We start from the raw sequence: 18,276 nt of genomic DNA, 5'->3' as shown, positions 1-18,276 counted from the left end.
GGCGTGGTGATGCACACCTTTAATCCCAGCACTCGGGAGGCAGAGGCAGGTGGATCGCTGTGAGTTTAAGGCCAGCCTGGTCTACAAAGCAAGCTACACAGAGAAACCCTGTCTCAAAAAACCAAACCAAACAAACAAACAAACAAAACAACAACAACAATAAAAACAGAACAATTCCAGCTTACTACCATTTGTCATTGCAGAGAAGTTAAGGTGGCAGGAGCTATGGCTCTGGTTTTTCTCAAATTAGAGAGAAAATTTGCATTGTGTCTTCAACAATTTCACCTATTCTTTTGTCCTTCATTCTCCCCAATCACGCATGTGAAGTTTTTCCATAGTGCACTGGGGACCTGTTCCATTATATATGTAAAGAACTCTTGTTACACGTATGTGTTTATCTACTTAGGTACTGTGTGACTTTGTGTTCCCTCGATGTGCCATAGTACACATATGGAAGTCTGAAGACAACTTTCAGCTGATCGCTCTTGCCTTCTACCATGAGGGTCCGAGGGATCAAACTCTGGGCATCAGACTTAACCTGCTGGCTAGCCCATTAAATTATTTTTTATCTATCTACTTACTTGTGTTGGGAGGGGGAACATACACTGTCTCAGCATTTGTGTGGAGGTCAGAGGACATTCATTCCCTTCACATGGGGCTTAGTGACAAGCACATTTATCTACTAAGCCATCTTGCTGTTCTCCATTACAATTTTCCATGGATCAATGAATTCTTCCCTGATTATTTCACACTTTCTGTGAGCCCACATCTTTTTCTGTTCTGCTCTTAAGTGGCGTTTATTTCCCAGTCTCTAATAGTTTCTTTTCTTTTCTTTTCTTTTTCCCAAGACAGGGTCTCTCTGTGTAGCTCTGGTTGTCCTGGACTCACTTTGTAGACTAGGCTGGCTTAGAACTCATAGCAATCCACCTGCCTCTGCCTCTGGAGCGCTGGGATTGAAGGTGTGCGCCACCACACCCAGCTGGAGGATTTTCATGACACACATGTGCTACTTGGTTCTTAGTATGACCCTTACTCAGTCTGTAAGGCTCTGTCTAGCTCTCTCTTATCTGATACTCTAGCCCAGCTGTTCTCAACCTGGTAGCGACGCCTTGGGGGCCTGGATCCACCCTTTCACAGGGGTCCCCTAGGACCACTGGAAAACACAGATGTTTACATTATGATTTGTAACAGTACAAAATTATGGTTATGAAGTAGCAACAATAATTTTACTATTGGGGTCATCACAGCATGAGGACCTGTACTAAAGGGTGGAAGCATTAGGAAGGCTGAGAACCACTGCTCTAACCTGTGAGCACCAGTCATATGGGCTTCCAGACTCTGGACTAGAGGCCCATTGGATTGGGTCCCCTTCTTGCACCACTGGGCAGACCGTGGCTGGTCCCCCAGGGCTACTCTAAGGTAGTATTAGAGTTTGTGTCATTTGTTTTTCATCTCTCACAGATCACTGTCCCCATTGCTTGATGTCCACTGTTTTAAAAACCATTATCTCACAATTTTGTCTTCTTTTTTCTTTACTTGCTTTGGGAGGGAGGGAAAATATATTTTTAAAAAAGATTTATTTATCTATTTTAATTATGTGCGTACTCTATCTGCATGTACACCTGCAGGCCAGAAGAGGGCATCAGATCACATTGCAGATGGTTGTGAGGTTCCATGTGATTGCTGAGAATTGAACTCAGGACCTCTGGAAGAGTAAACAGTGCTCTTAATTGTTGAACCATCTCTCCAGCCCAGGAGGAGAAATATTTTAGTTCATCTATCTTGGTGGGACTCTTTAAACTTTGAGTGAACAGATTTTATGAATATAGTTATCTATGTATAGGCATATAATTTTCCATTATGTCGCTATACTCCCTTACTAGAATAATGCATTTTAATGTTCAAAGTATCCTCAACTTGGTCCGGAGGCATAAGCATCATTAATGTAAAATACTTGACACAGCATTTTTCTGCTAAAGCCTGTAGACTGGGAGCAGAGGCGGGAAGCCTGGATGCCAAGACAAAGGGCATTATCAGAGAAAGAAAGGGGTAATACCTGCTTACTTTAGCTGTAACTGTCTGAAGGATCTAGTCAAAAGAGAAGGCCCCCATTCGATCCTCACTAAAGCCACGAAGATGCCTGCTGGGTCTGGTGGCAAGCCAGAGTATTATTGAAAGAATGCTGTTGGCATTTGTAACATATAGCAAAACAGCAGTTGAGAAGACCATGGAGGAGTCTAGAGGAATCCTGTTCCTGTCAGTAGTCCTAATGGTGACAGACAGCTGCCTGAAGAAGGGTGGTTCTCTGTGACACACAATGAAGACATGTTAGCGAAGGGGAGGTGACATCTGCTCTTCTTTATTCGACAAATACCTTCAGTTCAGTTTTTGGGCCTCCCAAGCACTCAGCTAGGTACTGGCAAATACAGCAAACACAGTGGGCAATGCTCCACTCACTGAGACCTGACATGTCATCAGTGGCTGGAATAAAACAAGTTGTCTCCTGAAAACATGGGGGGTTCCAGCCCCGAGTGCCCCAGCAGTTCTTTACACAGGGCTAGGCACTCACTTCACTAGCAGGGAACCAGGACGATAGCAATTTGCTGTTCGAACTTGAGTCATATCTGTGTTCCGGTGGGAATCAGAGAATCTTAGGGAAGGCTTGCAAAGGAAGCAGCATTTGAACTTGGCTTTGAAGGAGAGTTTTTCAGATAGACGCAAGGTAGAGGAAAAGCCTTCTACTCACATGGAATGGCATGGTCAAGTCACAGAGCCACTGAAAGACACAGTGAACTGGCTGTAGTTCAGTGTCCCTGGATAAAAAATTGGGATTCTGAGAAAAGGGGCAGAGCAGGTAGGCTCTTGAAGGCCTTTTATGTTATCTGTGGGGTTTTTGATGCCGTTCTACAGAATGCAGCGACTCAAACATTTTTAGCCTTCAAGCCATTCAAGAGCATTTAGCAGCAGTGGGAGCTCATCAGATTGACTTGCTAGAAAAAGCACTTTGGTAGCAATATGGATATTTAGATGAGGAGATTAAGTATGAAGAGCCTAATATGTACTAGGCACTCTGCCACATGTGGAGGTGGGAGGAACTGAGCAGACCTGGGCCCTGCTGTCCCAGACCTTCAAAGACTCAGGAGGCTTGAAGAATAAACAGATGGTAGCAAAGTTCCATTACAAATGTGATAAATAGTTTTAGAGCATGTGATTGAAAGCATGGAAGCCAGTGAAGGAAAGTGAAGAGATAAAGAGAAGGTGAGTCCAGAGGCAGGCAGATCGCTGTGAATTCAAGGCCAGCCTGATCTACAAAGTGAGTCCAAGACAGGCAAAGCTACACAGAGAGACCCTGTCTCAGAGAGAGAGAGAGAGAGAGAGAGAGAGAGAGAGAGAGAGAGAGAGGGAGAGAGAGGTGAGTCTTTCCTGATTAAGACAGGAGGCTTTTCGAACATGAAGGGCTGAGTGCCTGAGGCAAGGTGAGCATGGAAGGTGATGTAAGGTAATATTGGGAGAAAGGTGGATGATAAAGATACTAGACTTGGAGTCAGGAGCCCTCAATGCCTTTGCATTATTTTAAGGTGGACAGGAAGAAGATGATGGTCCTTTTATTTACAGTAAGAGTGCCCAGGCTGCTGCTATCTGCAAATAGAGTGAGCATGCTCACTTCTGGAGAGAGAGAGAGAGAGAGAGAGAGAGAGAGAGAGAGAGAGAGAGAGAGAGAGAGAGAATGATATCATGATCATGTCCGTTCACCTACTTGGGAATACAGTAGGCATTTATTTGTTTGTTTGTTTGGTTTTGGTTTTTTTGAGACAGGGTTTCTCTGTGTGGCCTTGGCTATCCTGGACTCAGTTTGTAGACCAGGCTGGCCTCAAACTCACAGTGATCCGCCTGCCTCTGCCTTCCAAGTGCTGGGATTACAGGTGTGCGCCACTCACCCGGCCTACAGTGGTCATTTATTTTGGCAACATTCTGTTGTTTCTCATGCAGTTAAACAAATATGAATGTATTCTGGCACACAGCAATTAGATTCTAGAGGTATGGTAATCAGCTTTCTTCTTACTGTAACAAATACCTAAGACATTCTATTTAGAATGAGAAAAGGGTTTCTGTTGTTGTTTGTTTCCTTTTTTCCAGCTCATCATTTTGGAGGCTTCGGCCCATGATCAGTTGATCCCGTTGCTTATGAGCTTGAGATTCAGAATACATTACTGTAAAAGTGCAAGGCAGAGAATAAACGCCTCATAGCTGAGAAGGCCAAGAGAAAAGGAACAGGGGTTCCTACTCCTCGTCAAGGACACACCCTCAAAGACTTGAGGCGCTCTCACTAGGCCCTACTACCTAAAGACAGCACCACCTCTCAGTAGTGCCATGCTCGGGAAAAGCCTTTACCACATGGCCTTTAGGTACATTTATAACCCAAACTATAGCACTAGGTATTTTTCCAACAGAAACGAAAACAAGCATATTACTGTGTTAAGTTTTCTAGGGGAGATGCAGAGAAATGCCTACTCACCCCAGATGGAGCATCTAGCACGGACCAAAGTCGTAGTGCCACCGAAGGGCAGCCTAAGGGACCAAGGAGTTGACTGGGTTACTTAGAGAAATATGGGTGAGGAGCTACAGGAGTAGGGGTAACACAAGGCGGCTGCATCCCTGGAAAGCTCACCCAGCTTGGACGGCCACTCAGGAAAGCTGCACCTGGAAGCTCGCTGAATGACCACATGCCACTTGTTTGGTTAGAGAGGCTCTGCTCTGTAGCAATTGTCTGTTGCTGATAGAACCTTGGAGAGGAACTGTGTGAGCCTTAGGTGCTTTAGCTTTTCCCAAGCTTACAAGTGAGGAGCTTCCTTACCCCCTCCAGGAGAGAACGTTTCAGTTCAGAGAAAATTGTTCCACAAGTGTCCACATCATCATCATCACTATCATCATCATCATCATCAAGAATATCACCCTAACTAAAAACAATAACTGATCAATGGGAGGATGGGGAAACAAACTATGGTATGTCTATTCAATGGAATATTAGCAACAAAAAGAAACAAATTTGGTACATTTAACAATATAATTTAATCTTAGATTGTTCACCTAGAGAAGCCAGATAGAAAAAGAATACACACACACACACACACACACACACACACACACACACATACACACTGTCCATTTATATGAGATTCTACAACAGGTGTACTGATATATGGTGTTATAAAATCATAAAAGTAGTTTTTGGTGTCTAGTATATGGGAGAGGGCTGTAGAAAGAGACTGAGAAGAGGCACAAGGGAAATTTCTTGAGGGATAGAACTCTTTTATATTGATTGTATTGTGGTTACATGAATATATTTGTCATTATGCATGAGGTTTTTCACTTCAAATGGGTGAATCATGCTTTGTGTAAAATATAGAACCATAAGGAAAAAAAAAAAACAAAAAGGGGGGGTTGGGTAAGGGAACATGGAGTTACAGGGTGTGTTGGGGAGTATCAGTGAGAAAAAAAGAGGAAGAAAAAGCTAAGAAGATATTTACATTGGGAGATGGGAGGAAAAGTTAAACTAATTCTTAGGTCTCTAGTTGGGACAGCTTAGGGACTGGTCCCACCAGCACTGACCTGTCTCTTGGCTGCATTACAACACGCTTCCCCTGTTGCCCACTCGGAGTATCAGACTTCCTCGGGGTGCACCCCTTGGCTCTTTTATGCTATCATAGACGTGTATATTTGGGTACACACCTTCAGCTTTAGTCAGCTGCACACAGAAAATATTTAGGACAACATTGTATTTGTGCTGGATGCCCACAGACTTTGGTCACTATTTCTGTAGTAGTACAGTTTATTAACTCTTTGTGGGAATTTACATTGTACTGGGTGTTGTAGGTACTTCAGAGATGATTTAAGGTTTACAAGACAGCCAGAAGGGCTAGCACACACCTTTTGTCTCAGCACTCTGGAGGCAGGGGCAGAGGCAGGAGGATCTCGGTGAGTTGGAGGCAAACCTTGTCTGCATAGAGAGTTCACATACATAGTGAGACCCTGTCTAAAAACAAAAGCAAACTCCAAACTATAAGAGTGAGTTTATTTTCTGTTTGCTCAGAACTTGACTTAGAATTGTTCTCTACTCTAGAGCAATGGTGCAGCGTAATTACAGTTTTCTGAGGTGTAATTGGCTAGACCCAGCTATACCAGTCTCTGTGTGGAACATAGCTCCTACAAGGAGTCTTTTAAGCATTTACATACTGAGTGACAATTGATTTTCTTTCAGCTACTTTACATCTCCTTTCCAATATACATATATATGTATATATATATGTATGAATGTATTTGAAATGATTATATTTGGGAGATTGGTTATATATAGTAGATTAGATTATCTATCATCATCATTTTGGGATGGCAATGGGTTGTATTTGTATTCATCATAAAAAAAAGAAGGTATAATGTAGTTGAAATTTGCAATATAGTGGTGTGGAGGGGGCTTTGGTGCCAAACCAGTATGTGTGTGTGTGTGTGTGTGTGTGTGTGTGTGTGTGTATATTTACAATCACTTATTGCTTACAGGATTTGGGGGAATTTAATCACTCCTGTCTGCACAGGGGGTGTAATACTCCTACCCCAGTGGGCTGTACAATGACAACAATTAGTGACTAATTACTATTTGTAAAGTTCTTAGAACAGTTTGGGATAGCACACATTAAGTAGTGAAGAAATTGTAATTAAGTGAAGTAAATACACTCCTTACAGGAAAGTGTATCCATGTTCATGTGTCCAAGTTCTTTCTACTTATTACTGTGGAGACTTTCTAAGTTTGAAAATATTGGTTAGGGATGTAGCTCATTAGTATAGTGCTTCTTAACATACATTTTTGCTATGCTCAGCATTGCAAAAAGCAATTTATTTATGTGTAAGAATATTATTCCAGTGTATATGTATGTGCCTCACATATATGCCTGGTGCCTGAGGAGGCCAGAAGACACTGGATATCCTGGCACTGGCGTTACAGACAGTTGTAAACCACTATGTGGGTGTTGGGAACCGAACTCGAGCAGCAAGCGTTCTTAACTACTGAGCTGTTTCTGCAGCTCTGATTGTGGTTTTTGATACAGAGGGAAAAAATTAATCCTTGCTTTTCAAACATATAATCTGTGAATGACTAGTCTAGTCATTTAACCTTCTCAGTAAGGCAAGGGAGAGAGATGGGAGAAAATGAGTTTTGAGGCAACCGCAGGAACTGAGCAAAAACAAAGACAGGTAGAGGAAAGGCCCTGTCTTAGTTTGCTTTCTATTACTGGGATGAACACCACATAGGCAATCAACTTCGGGAGGAGAGGGCTTATTTCCACTCACAGTTTTTAGTCCAACACACAGGGAAGTCAGAGCAGGAGCTCAAAGCAAGAACCTGGAGGCAGGAACTCAAGCACAGGCAGAGGACTGCTGCTTACTGGCTGTAGCCTTCTTGCTCATACAACCTGGGATAGCCTGCCCAGGGGTGGGGCTACCCTCATGGAGCTGGGCCCTGCCACTTCAATTACAAATCAAGAAAATGCCTATAGACTTGCCTGTAGGCTGTTTGATGGGGGCATTTTCTCTATTAGGGTTCCTCTTTCCAGATGACTCCAGCTTGTATCAATTTACCAAGGAACCTAACCAGGATAGGTCCTACTTACATTAGAGTAAGACCTCCTTTCAAAAAAAAATTAAGATGTAAAAATCACTGGCACTTATTTGGTACTTTTCATTTTACATATTGTTAAAAAACTTTTTTCAAAAAATGTTTATAGGCTCATAAAATTAAAACCACTAAAAGAAGAAAACTGCATAACAGTAGTTAACATTCTGGTTCAGATTTTAGTTCCTTTCTGGGTATTCATTCATGTATTCATTAGGGTACTTACTACAATACATATTTCTCCCGGAGTAGAATTGGACAGTCACAGAGCTGGTTTCTTGGGAGATACTGGAGCAGGCTTAAAGCAGATGAAGGACTTAGGATAGAAAACAGCAAAAAAGAAATAATCGACAGAGTGAGTTTCCTGAGAAAGTACAAGGGAATAGATTTTAAGTAAAGGAGAAATTTGCAGATTACGAGAAACAGTGCATGCACAGACCATACAAGAATGTATGTACGTACTATGTGCGTTATAATAACTGGGTCTTAATGCATTATATTGCTGCAGCTACATGTAGGTGTGTATCTTATTGTATTTACATTTAGGTATGTGTCTACATTGTAATTTTAAAGATTATTGTAATAGTTTTACCCTCATGGGTTATCTTGCTGTATCTTATTGTATTTACTTGTAGATTTATATATTTTATCTATAAGCATTTAACTTACAGTGTCCACAAATATAAGCATCTGTGGATGTTCACATGTTTTTCTGAGAAGTAGCCTGGAATCTGCTCTTTCATCTTTTTACCGTAACCAAGTTCCCAGGCCAGTATTTCCCACTCCATCTTTTTACACACTGCCAAGTGTGTGAAAGGCCACCTCATAATGTTGGACTTTGTAGCTAGTTAGTTTTTCAACTTCTTCAGTGCCTTGAGCTAATCTCTTGATTGTGAAGTACTTAAAAGTAATACCCCAAAATTATTATTTCTTGAGCCGAAATTCGGGCAAGTGGAATTGCTGAGTCAAGGGTGGGTAAAATTTTGAGGCACAGAATCGTATTGAAACCTCAGGTACACATTCATCACCTGAGAAGAGGCATAAGCAGAGAGGTTACAAAAATCTGGCTCAAGGTCAAAAATGATTAGATGTGGGTGAATTTAAAAACAGCGCGGGCTCCTCGGGCGGCGGCAAGGGTGGAATTTGCGGTTTGTTGGATTTTTTTTTTTAAAGGCGTGTTTCTGTGAGGGAGGGGCCGGGCAGAGGGGAAGGAAACTTGTGTCGCAGTAAAGGAGGAGGTGGTGGAGGGAGGATCGGAGTCAAACCCGAGACAGCATCGGCCAGAAAAGCTGCGCTCTGCGCTTGCCAGGCCCCAGAGCGGCTCGTAGGGAGTCTCGGAGTTCCCCGACAGCTCCGGCGAGGTCCCGGCTGCGTCAGGCGGTGGCCAAGCGTCTGTCTTGTCCAGCAGGCCTAGTTGCTAGGTCCTCCATCTTGGACCCCCCTCCCCCCCGGGCCAGCGCGCCCCCGGAAGGGGTTGCGAGTGGGGCATTCACTTCCGGTCTGGGGCCTGCGGCGGCAGCGGTGGCGGCGGCGGCGGCGGCGGCGGCGGCAGCGGGTCGGTGTAGAAAATGGCGCTGGTGCAGCGGCTCGGGCCTGTCCCCGCGGCGCTGCGGAGGGCTTGAGGCTCGCGAGCCTCCTTCCCCGCGCCCCACGCGCTCGTGCACTTTACACACATGAGGTGAGCGGACCGGAGGGGAGTCTCGCTCGGGGCCGGGAGCCAGCGTACGGCGCTGCCGCAGGATCTCTCCCCCCCACCCCCTCAGGCTGCGGGGCGGAGGCGCGGGGCAGTCCCGGGGGCGCGGGCCTGGGCGGGAGGCACGGGCAGCCCGAGAGACTTCGGTCCCGCGCGGGCTGCGGCTCTGGGCTCGGCCTCCCTAGGCTCGGCGGCCCGCAGCGCTGCAACCCGCAGCCCCGCCCCTCCCCCACCGCGCGGGCGCTCTGCCGCAGCAGCTCCGTTTTCACGCGCATCCCTTCCCCCCGTTTTTTTTTTTTGTTTGTTTTTGTTTTTGTTTCCTATTTCAGAGAATTGGAAGCTAAAGCTACCAAAGACGTAGAGAGAAATCTTAGCAGGTAAGATGGGCGAGCTTTTAGTCTCCCGCCCCTTTATAGTCGTTTTTTTCCCCCCCACTCTGCTTCGCTCTTCCTAGGTTTTACGGACACCCCCCCACACACACACTCCCCCACCCGGTGTCACTTGCTTTCGCACTCAGGGAACAGACATTCGGGAGAAACGGCCTCAGGGAATATTGCATGGGGGGGGGGGGATTGCAGGGAGACGCGTAATTACGAGTGTGTTCGTTCTTAAAAAGAAAAGCAAAAGGCAGTTCTTGTAAACTTAGTTAAAGCATTCTCACCCTTTTAGAATTTAATTAGGGGACTTGTGCATTAATTACTATTGTAAATGGTTGCAGGCATTCTGTGACTCATGATTGAGGCGGCCCTTATGGCGGGCTGTCAAACTGTTTTGGCTTCCCCGTTATTACTTTGTAGCTAAATTGTTGCCTTTATAAAAAGATACTATGTGTTCGCATTTTTTCTCCCCTCTGTCTCTGCACATTGTAGTCAGGCGGATTCTGTTGCATTGGAAACAGTTTTGTCCTTGAACTTCACCAAGCATAAACTGCGTTTTGTTTTCCTTTGAAACTACATTTTAGTCTGTGTTCAATGTGTGCTCTTTTATCGGCTGGGAAAGTAATTAAAAATTGTTCCCAGTAAGCGATGATTACTTCTGTTGGGCCTGAGTGCTTTTGCACTGGTAACTTAAGCATCAAATATTACCTCAAAAGAGAAGGGTTGTTTTTTTTTTTCCTCTACCCCCAAGTGATGCTTTTCTGGAAAACGTTTAGTTTTATTGAGCTATAATTGCTTCAACATCGGGGAATTGCACTATACTTAACCCTTTTCCAGATCCATTTTTAAAACAGGGGTTTCCTTTCCTGTTTGTTTGCATCCAATTTGGACACTCAGAAACTTCGAGATTAATACACTCCAAACAGCTTCATTTGTTTCAGGTCTTAATATGGCTTACATTTTGTTTATTGCAAATTTTGAGCCTATGTTGAGGTTATTCACCTCTAGAATTGTTCCAAATTTCTAGCTCTTTGAATCTATAAATGTTAATCTTAGGGGTGACTCTTAAAGAATCTGCTCTCTTGGCAAAGGAACAGTATTGGCTTATCCAGTAAGAGGTTTTCTGGGTCTCTAACTAACTATGGAATCATTTAAAGGGACATTAAAACTGATATCAGTGGCGAAGTAACTGTCAGCTGGATGTTTACACAAGTTATGCTGTCAAAAACTGGGAGGCAAACAAAATAGATTGAATTATTAAGGTGTGATTTTAGGAACAGTGTAGGCTTTGTATTTATTTCTCTCCCCACTTTAGTTTTGTCAGGTAGCTGCATGGGTCTTGTTTCTGTGAGGGTACCTAGAACTAAGTAAACACTGGAACACAAGCATGGGTTTTCACTTCTTTATGATTGGGCAGAAGGTGGAATCTCTTCTCTTGGCCTTGTATCAGAGTGTGAATTCCAGCTCTGCCACTTAAAATGACCTTGACTCTTGGCAGGTCACCTAGGTTCCCTGTGTCTAATCTATGAAATGCGAGGCTTGGGCCATCCAGTTACTAAGGTCTGTTAGGCCCCTTGGGTTACATAAAAAGGAATCAAATGCTGTCAGTGTCCACGGAGGACATGTACAGTCTGGTAGGGAAACTATAATATGTTCAAAAATAATGGCAGTTCAAGGAAGCCGAGGTAACAGTCAAAAGGAGATGACTCTCCGTCTGTGTGCTTGAGGTTCTTCAGATGATCTTAAGATATGGAAAAAGAAAATCACCGACATTTGAAGGCAAATGTCCAGTGACATAGGACCAGTTCTTCTCACTAAGGTTAAGGTGCTTTGAGTAGAGAGGGAGGTGGTTAGATTAGATTAGATGGGCACGTGCTTCATTTCTCCCAAGTAAGAGAGTATCGCTTTTTACCGATTAGTATCCTGCTCAGGAAGTCATGGTTGGTAGTATTCACCCTAGTAATTTCTTTCTTTCTTTCCTTTTTTTTTTTTTTTTTTTGAGACAGGGTTTCTCTGTGTAGCCTTGGCTGTCCTGGACTCACTTTGTAGACCAGGTTGGCCTCAAACTCACAGTGATCCACCTGCCTCTGCCTCCCAAGTGCTGGGATAAAAGGTGTGCGCCACCACGCTCAGCCCACCCTAGTAATTTCTAGTAATTTCACCCTAGTATTTTCTAGGAACCAGTGAGGAGAAGAATGCTGGCAAACTTAACTGTTTACCTTTGCATGCCTCCTTGCTAGGTGATCTTAGTTCTGCTTTACATGTATGACATAAAAGGTCAAGAAACTGCAGGTCTTACCGCTAGTAATTGCACGAGCCATCATGCTTTGGTTAAATTCTTAACTGAAGGTGAGGTGCTTCCATTTAAAAAGCTGGGAATTTTCTTTTAGAAAGTAGAACCTATAACTGCATGTAGCATGTTTATCTTGGAGTTTCTTACCATGGACACTGCTCATATTTTGGACCAGCTAATGAATTATTTGAGAACTGTCCTTTGTAGTATAGGATGTCCAGCATTACCAGGAGTGCTTCCTAATCAGTGTTTGTAATGATCAGGATCAAAATGTTTTCAGATCCTGAAGGTCTGTGGGGATGGGAGGTGGGGGTGGGGGACATCACTGTTGGAGATCTTGGTTCGGGTTTTGAACATGAAACATCCTAAATATTAAATGATGGATTCATATAAGCATCTTTTTTTGTATCCTGGAAGCCTAGCAAACCCCAGTATCTGTGTCTCTAGCCTGGAAGTGTGCACCAGAGTTGGGTTGCCGTTCTTCTTTCTGTGACAAGTGGCAAATCCTTACCAAGACAGTGAGTGCCCAGGGTCCAGTTAAGCAAAATTGTACAAGGGATAAGTTAGCTCACGGCCCTAGGTAGGTTAGCCTTTAAAACTCATTGTTGGCCTTTAGAACTGTCTCATTTTGTCAGTATCATGCGCCTTCAAATGAGGGAGCTGTAACGTCCAGATGAGGGTGACCACCACTGGAACAGAACTAGGGAACCAAACCCATTTGGTCTGCAGAGAGGGTATTAGAAGAACAGTAGAAGTAAAGACTCAAAGTCCAGTAAGCACCCAGGGATTTTGTCTAGCAGAAACAGCAAGCAGTTAACCAGTCTGTCTCAAGGGGTAGGACGTGGAGGTCTTTGAATGTCAGGTTGAGAAGCTCTATATGATCTTTATATGTGACCTTTAGCTGGTCTAAGGAGCCACTGCACCTTCTGGCAAGTGATAGGAAACTGACTCTTCAATGCTAGGTGGCCAGGTGTCATTATGGGCACTAGTTCTCTAGGTGGAAATTTGCATGAAAGTGGTAGTAGAGAGAGGTTAGACTATGAGATGCTAAGGATGTGGAACCTGGTATTTCAAGCAGGTTAGTTGTGAGAGGAGTTTAAATAGCTGGTTCTCCATTTAGGATGAATGAGAGATTGACCCAGCCTCAGAGTGAAACAGAAGTTTATGTGAGGAGAAACAATGGTAAGTTAAAATTACCAGTGATAGGGAAAACAGAAACCTCTCACTAACTAGTACAACTCAGTTGATGCAAAATAATTAAAACATTTTTAAAAACATGTATGAATGTTTTGCCTGCATGGATATCTGCTTGCACATTGGTCCCTGGTCCCCGTGGAAGCCAGAAGAGGGCATCAGATCCCCTGGAAGTGCTGTTACAGATGGTGTGAGCTGCCATGTGGGAGCTGGGAATCTAACTTGGGTCCTCTGAAAAAGCAGCCAGTGCTTTAATTGCTAAGCCATCCCTCCAGTCCCCAACTTTTGTATTTTTTGAAAGTATTTTTTGACGCTAAAGTTACAGAGTTATTGCATATTCAGAGCTGGACCTCACGGTAGATATCAGCTGGTATCTATTATTTTTAAATTGAGAAAATTCTGATTGAGAGACAGTCTTCAAATGACAGAACTGGGATTCCAACAGACTATCTCACTCCAATTCTAGTGTTTCTCTGCCCAGTAGATAAAATATAATGTATGTTTATGCTTTCTTTCTGAAGACAACAATTATTTCAATATATTCCATGTGCAACAAATATTTAAGGTACTGTAAACCATATAGCATCCAATGTGGGGTACTTTTGTTTGAACCATGAATGTCTGGAACAGAGGCTATGTCACAGGAGACCCAAGACAACAGGGTATACATATCTAGATAAGGTTACCTGTTCTGACCATTGGTCTTCTGTTGTTTAGGGGAAAAATTATCCTAATTTTGTTAGGCTTTACTGTTGCTTCCTCTGATGTGGCTTGCAGGCTAGGCTTCTTTCTAGCTTAATTTGGAGATTATGGTAAGTTAGCTGCTAGAAAAAATGAATATAGACTGTGAGCTTAACTTAAAACTGATAGTACACTAGAAAATTTACATAGCATCATAAAAGTAATTTATAATGTCTTGAATTTTGGCATATAAAATATATCTGAAAGTATAACTGGAAAGATAGAGTCTCTTATAGTTGCAGTTTATGGCGACTCAGAATTATTGCTCATGATTGGATATACTAAAATGTCGTGTGTTACATGTTTTTCATTCAGTCTAGACTAATCTTACTCCAAATCAAGAAAAAGTCCACCTTGTATTTTTCATTAAAAACATAAATCATTTGAGGGCTAGAGAGATGGCTAGGCAGTTAAGAGTGCTTGCTGCTCTTCTGGAGGACCCAAGTTCCATTCAAGTTCAGTTCTTGTCATTTCAGCGCTGGAGGGTCCGATGTCCTCTTCTAGACTCCGTAGGTACTTGCCCCCACACAACATACAAACATAATTAAAAATAAAGCTAATCTTGCCGGGTGGTGGTGGTGCACGCCTGTAATCCCAGCACTCAGGAGGCAGAGGCAGGTGGATGGATCTCTGTGAGTTCGAGGTCAGCCTGGTCTACAATGCGAGTCCAGGACAGCCAAGGCTACACAGAGAAACCTTGTAAGTTAATCTTAACAAAAAGCCATTTTCAGCCTTAAGCAAAGTACCAAACCTAGTGTAGCGCTGCTTCTCATGATTATTTTGCCATGTTTGTTTTGTCATTTACACTCTACCCCCCAAATAGAGCGATATATCTCATACAGTAAAGAGGGTCTTGTACATAACAGTCAAATGAACAAACATGGAACATTCATTTATTTTCAGTTGTCTTGGTGGGTTTTCTTTCCAACATGCCTTGATCATCCAGGCTTGCAATAGCTGTCTTGGCTAGGAAGCTTCCTTGCTGCCCCTTTTATGACAGTGCAATTTTTAAATTAGTTGTTTTGTGGAATTCAGTTTGGGTTTGTCAGATCACTTGTAAATGACCAGATTGAGGTTAAATCTTTGTGGCTGAAGTGTCCAGTCAGTGGCTAGTGTTTGAGCATGTCCCTGTAGTACTCTACTTGATCACTTCTAGGTGAATTCTCTGGAAGATTGTTCACCACTCACACCTAAGGCTGGCCTTGTTAGGGTCTCTTTCATTGTAGGAAATGTTGCTTACAAAAACTACAAGTCTACTTTAAATTGACTAGTGGTTGTGATTACTAACTTAAAGAGTTATTTTGAAGATAGCTTTCTATCTTTGAAGTTTTCAGCTTTGACTAGTAATGGTCAGATAAACTTGGTAAGCAATGAAACACTGCTTAGGTTTGTAATGTGTATTCTGATTTTGTTTGCTTGTTTTTTGAGACATTCTTACCAGGAAGCTCAGCTTGATGTGAAATTTGGGATTCTCCAGCCCAGAGACTATGGGTCTGCACCACTGTGCCGGGTCTTTAAGTTAGCTTGGCATTGTGGCAGCAGACGAGGCACTCAGCTGAGTGTGCAAGGAGCCGAAGGTGAAGAGAAGTACTTAGAAAAATTGAACATATGTATGAACAAAACAAACAAAAAAATAGAACCTAACAGGAGATGGTCCTTAGTATTTATCAGACTGTCAGAGAGTTAACTGAGAGTGGCGAGAGAGTGAAGTATAATGGAGGAAGACTTTCTCTTAGTGGTAAAAGGAGACCCATGAACGTAAATATAAAGTTTTATTTAAGATGTCTTACTTTAAACATCCTTTGCATACTCTGTGTTGAGTTGGCTAGACAGCAGATATCCTAGCATTTTCTTTCTTGAACCAGAGAGAAACATTTGAATTTTCGGCAGTAAGGCAGTAGTGTTATGTGACAATGACTCAGCTTTTCATTTCAAATGGAATGTTCAAAACAGATTGAAACCTAGTTGAAGAATTTTATACTTTGAACCTCAAGAGATATTTTCTGCAAACAGCAATTGATTGAATTTTTGTATAACAACAAACGACTGAGCTAGCTCACTTGTTTTGCTGTTCTTCCTAGTGAATTGCAGTCTGATAGCATGTATTGGGCAGTCTGCTGCAGTGATGCTGTGTTGTGGTTGCTGTTTTTAAATACTGATGGCGTCTGTACTATGCTGACTTTAGCCCCGCCTTCTTCTGTGTCTCTCTCCCCCAAGAAAGACATGTGAGCCGGCAGGAGAAAATGGTGCTGCTTGGTGCCTAAACAGACACTGATTTTTTTTTTTTTTTTTTAATTTTTGGTTTTTCAAGACAGGGCTTCTCTGTGTAACAGTCCTGGCTTTCTAGACTCACTTGTAGACCAGGCTGGCCTTGAACTCAGAAATCCGCCTGCCTCTGCCTCCAGAGTGCTGGGATTAAAGGCGTGCGCCACCGCACCCAGTGTGAGAAATGTATTCTTGTCATGAATTCTTAACCAAGGGTGAGCCATGTATATGAGATTTAGTGGTCATGTGGTAGGTTGCTTGCTTATGTGGCCCTTTTGGATCCCATCTCTAATCTCAGCTCTTCTGAGGTAGAGGCAAGAGGAACCCAAATTCAAGGTTGTCTTTAGCAATATAGCAAGTTCAAGGCCATCTGGGGTACATGACTCCTTGATGTCACAAACAAACAAATAAGAAAGTATAGAAATGGAAAGGCACGTAAGTGAACATTCTCTCCATCCCTGTGTGTCGGCACCTCAGGCCACAATTCCAGGCCGGCTATTGGGAGCTTGTGATTCTTCAGTGGGCTGTGGAGCCAGAGCCTAAACTCCTGTGCAGGGCTAAGATTATTTAGTGCTATCGTGTTTTGGTCCATCCCCAAATTCCTTTGAAGGTCCTCCGCTCATCCAGTAGGCCTCCTGCCTGACTGTTGAGTGTGTGGACACGGACTGTCAGGTTCTTAGTGGCATCTCTATTAAGATGGATTTCCATGCTGAAGTGTGTAGCTTGTACATTTATCACCTCTGTGATTCCAGAGTGTGTTTATACTCATACTCCCTGCTCCCAAGCCCAGCTATCTAGCAGCCACTCCTCACTGAGCCTGCCTTCTACTTTCTGCCCTCTCCGAGTGCATTTACCTGGGCATTTTATAAATATGGAATCATATGCTAGAATTCTTTAGTGTTTTCTATTTTACTTAGTGCATTTTCAAGCTTTACCCATGTGATTTCTTTTTTTTTCTTTCCTCCTCCTCCTCCTCTCTCTCCTCCTCTTCCTTCTCTTCTTCCTCCTCCTCCTCCTCCTTCTTCTTCTTTTTTGGTATGTATTGATAGGAATTGAACCCAGGGCCTCATAAATTTCGAGCATGTGCTGCCCTGGTAAGCCACACCCTCAGCACTGTGCCACTTTAGTTTATCTCTGTATCTTTGTAGGCATTTCAGTTTTCACTTAAGGATTGAAAAAAGCTGCTATTTACATTTGTTACTAGTATTTGTATGGGTATGTTTTGCTTCTGTTGAATATCTACCTAGGAGAGGGATGGCTGGTTTTGTACAATAGCTGTACCTTTGAGGAGCTGCCAGACTATGTACAATGCAGTCACACCATTCTCCACTTTACCATTAGCTGCTCTTTTTCACATCTGTGCTGACACTTGTCCTTTTTAATAGGTGGTAGCAGGCATCTCTGTGGGCTGAGACATCTCATTGTGGTTTTGATTTTCATCTCCCTAGTGACGCATGACATTGAGCATCTTTTCATGGCCTTTATTGGCTATTTATAGTCTTTTGTCTGCTTTTAAACTGTAGCTTTGATTTTTGTTTGTTTTTCTTTTTGAGACAGGGTCTCACTGCTACTCTGGCTGGCCTGAAACTTGCTATGCGGACCAGGCAGGCCAAGAATAAACAGAGATTCACCTGCTCTGCCTCCTAAGTGCTTGTATTAAAGATGTCCATCCCCATGCCTGACTTGTTTTTAAATTTTTAAGTGGATTTGAGTTTTGTTTTTATTTTTGGTGTTTTGATAACAGGGCTTCTCTGTGTAGCCTTGGCTTTCCTGGACTCACTTTGTAGACCAGGCTGGCCTCGAACTCAGTGATCTGCCTGCATCTGCCTCCTTGAATACTGGGATTAATGGTGTGGGCCACCACACAGGCTGGCTTTTGTTTTGTTTGTGTTTTGAAGCAAGGTCTCATGTAGTGCAGGCTAGCCTCAAGCCTGATCTGTGGCTGAGGGTGATTTTGACCCTCTTGACCCCCTTGTTTCCTCTCTTTTCCGTGTGCCAGGTGCATGAGCATGCATCAGCACATGTGTGGGTGGTGGATATTTTATTTTGT

The 18,276-nt window shown here is 43.2% G+C and overlaps 1 protein-coding gene across 5 annotated transcripts in view; it reads left to right on the top strand.

The window, feature by feature from the left end:
• Positions 1–18,276, top strand: part of TNRC6A (trinucleotide repeat containing adaptor 6A) — a 171,979-nt gene that overhangs the window by 84,319 nt on the left and 69,384 nt on the right. The window contains exons 1-2 of one of the 5 annotated variants that reach the window (XM_084767105.1): positions 8,826–9,341; positions 9,686–9,733. The exons of 3 other annotated variants lie outside the window; for them this stretch is intronic. In XM_084767105.1, coding sequence (XP_084623231.1) covers positions 9,337–9,341; positions 9,686–9,733 — 53 coding nt within the window. In that variant the 5' untranslated portion in view covers positions 8,826–9,336. Of the gene's footprint in view, positions 1–8,825; positions 9,342–9,685; positions 9,734–18,276 lie in introns of those variants that run through there. One more of the 5 variants, XM_084767109.1, reaches the window with a different exon arrangement.

The sequence above is a fragment of the Acomys minous genome (assembly GCF_964271855.1).
Source record: "Acomys minous genome assembly, chromosome: 2".
NCBI classification, from domain to species: domain Eukaryota; kingdom Metazoa; phylum Chordata; class Mammalia; order Rodentia; family Muridae; genus Acomys; species Acomys minous.
Note: the sequence above shows the minus strand (reverse complement) of the source record. Positions and strands in the feature narration are given on the sequence as shown.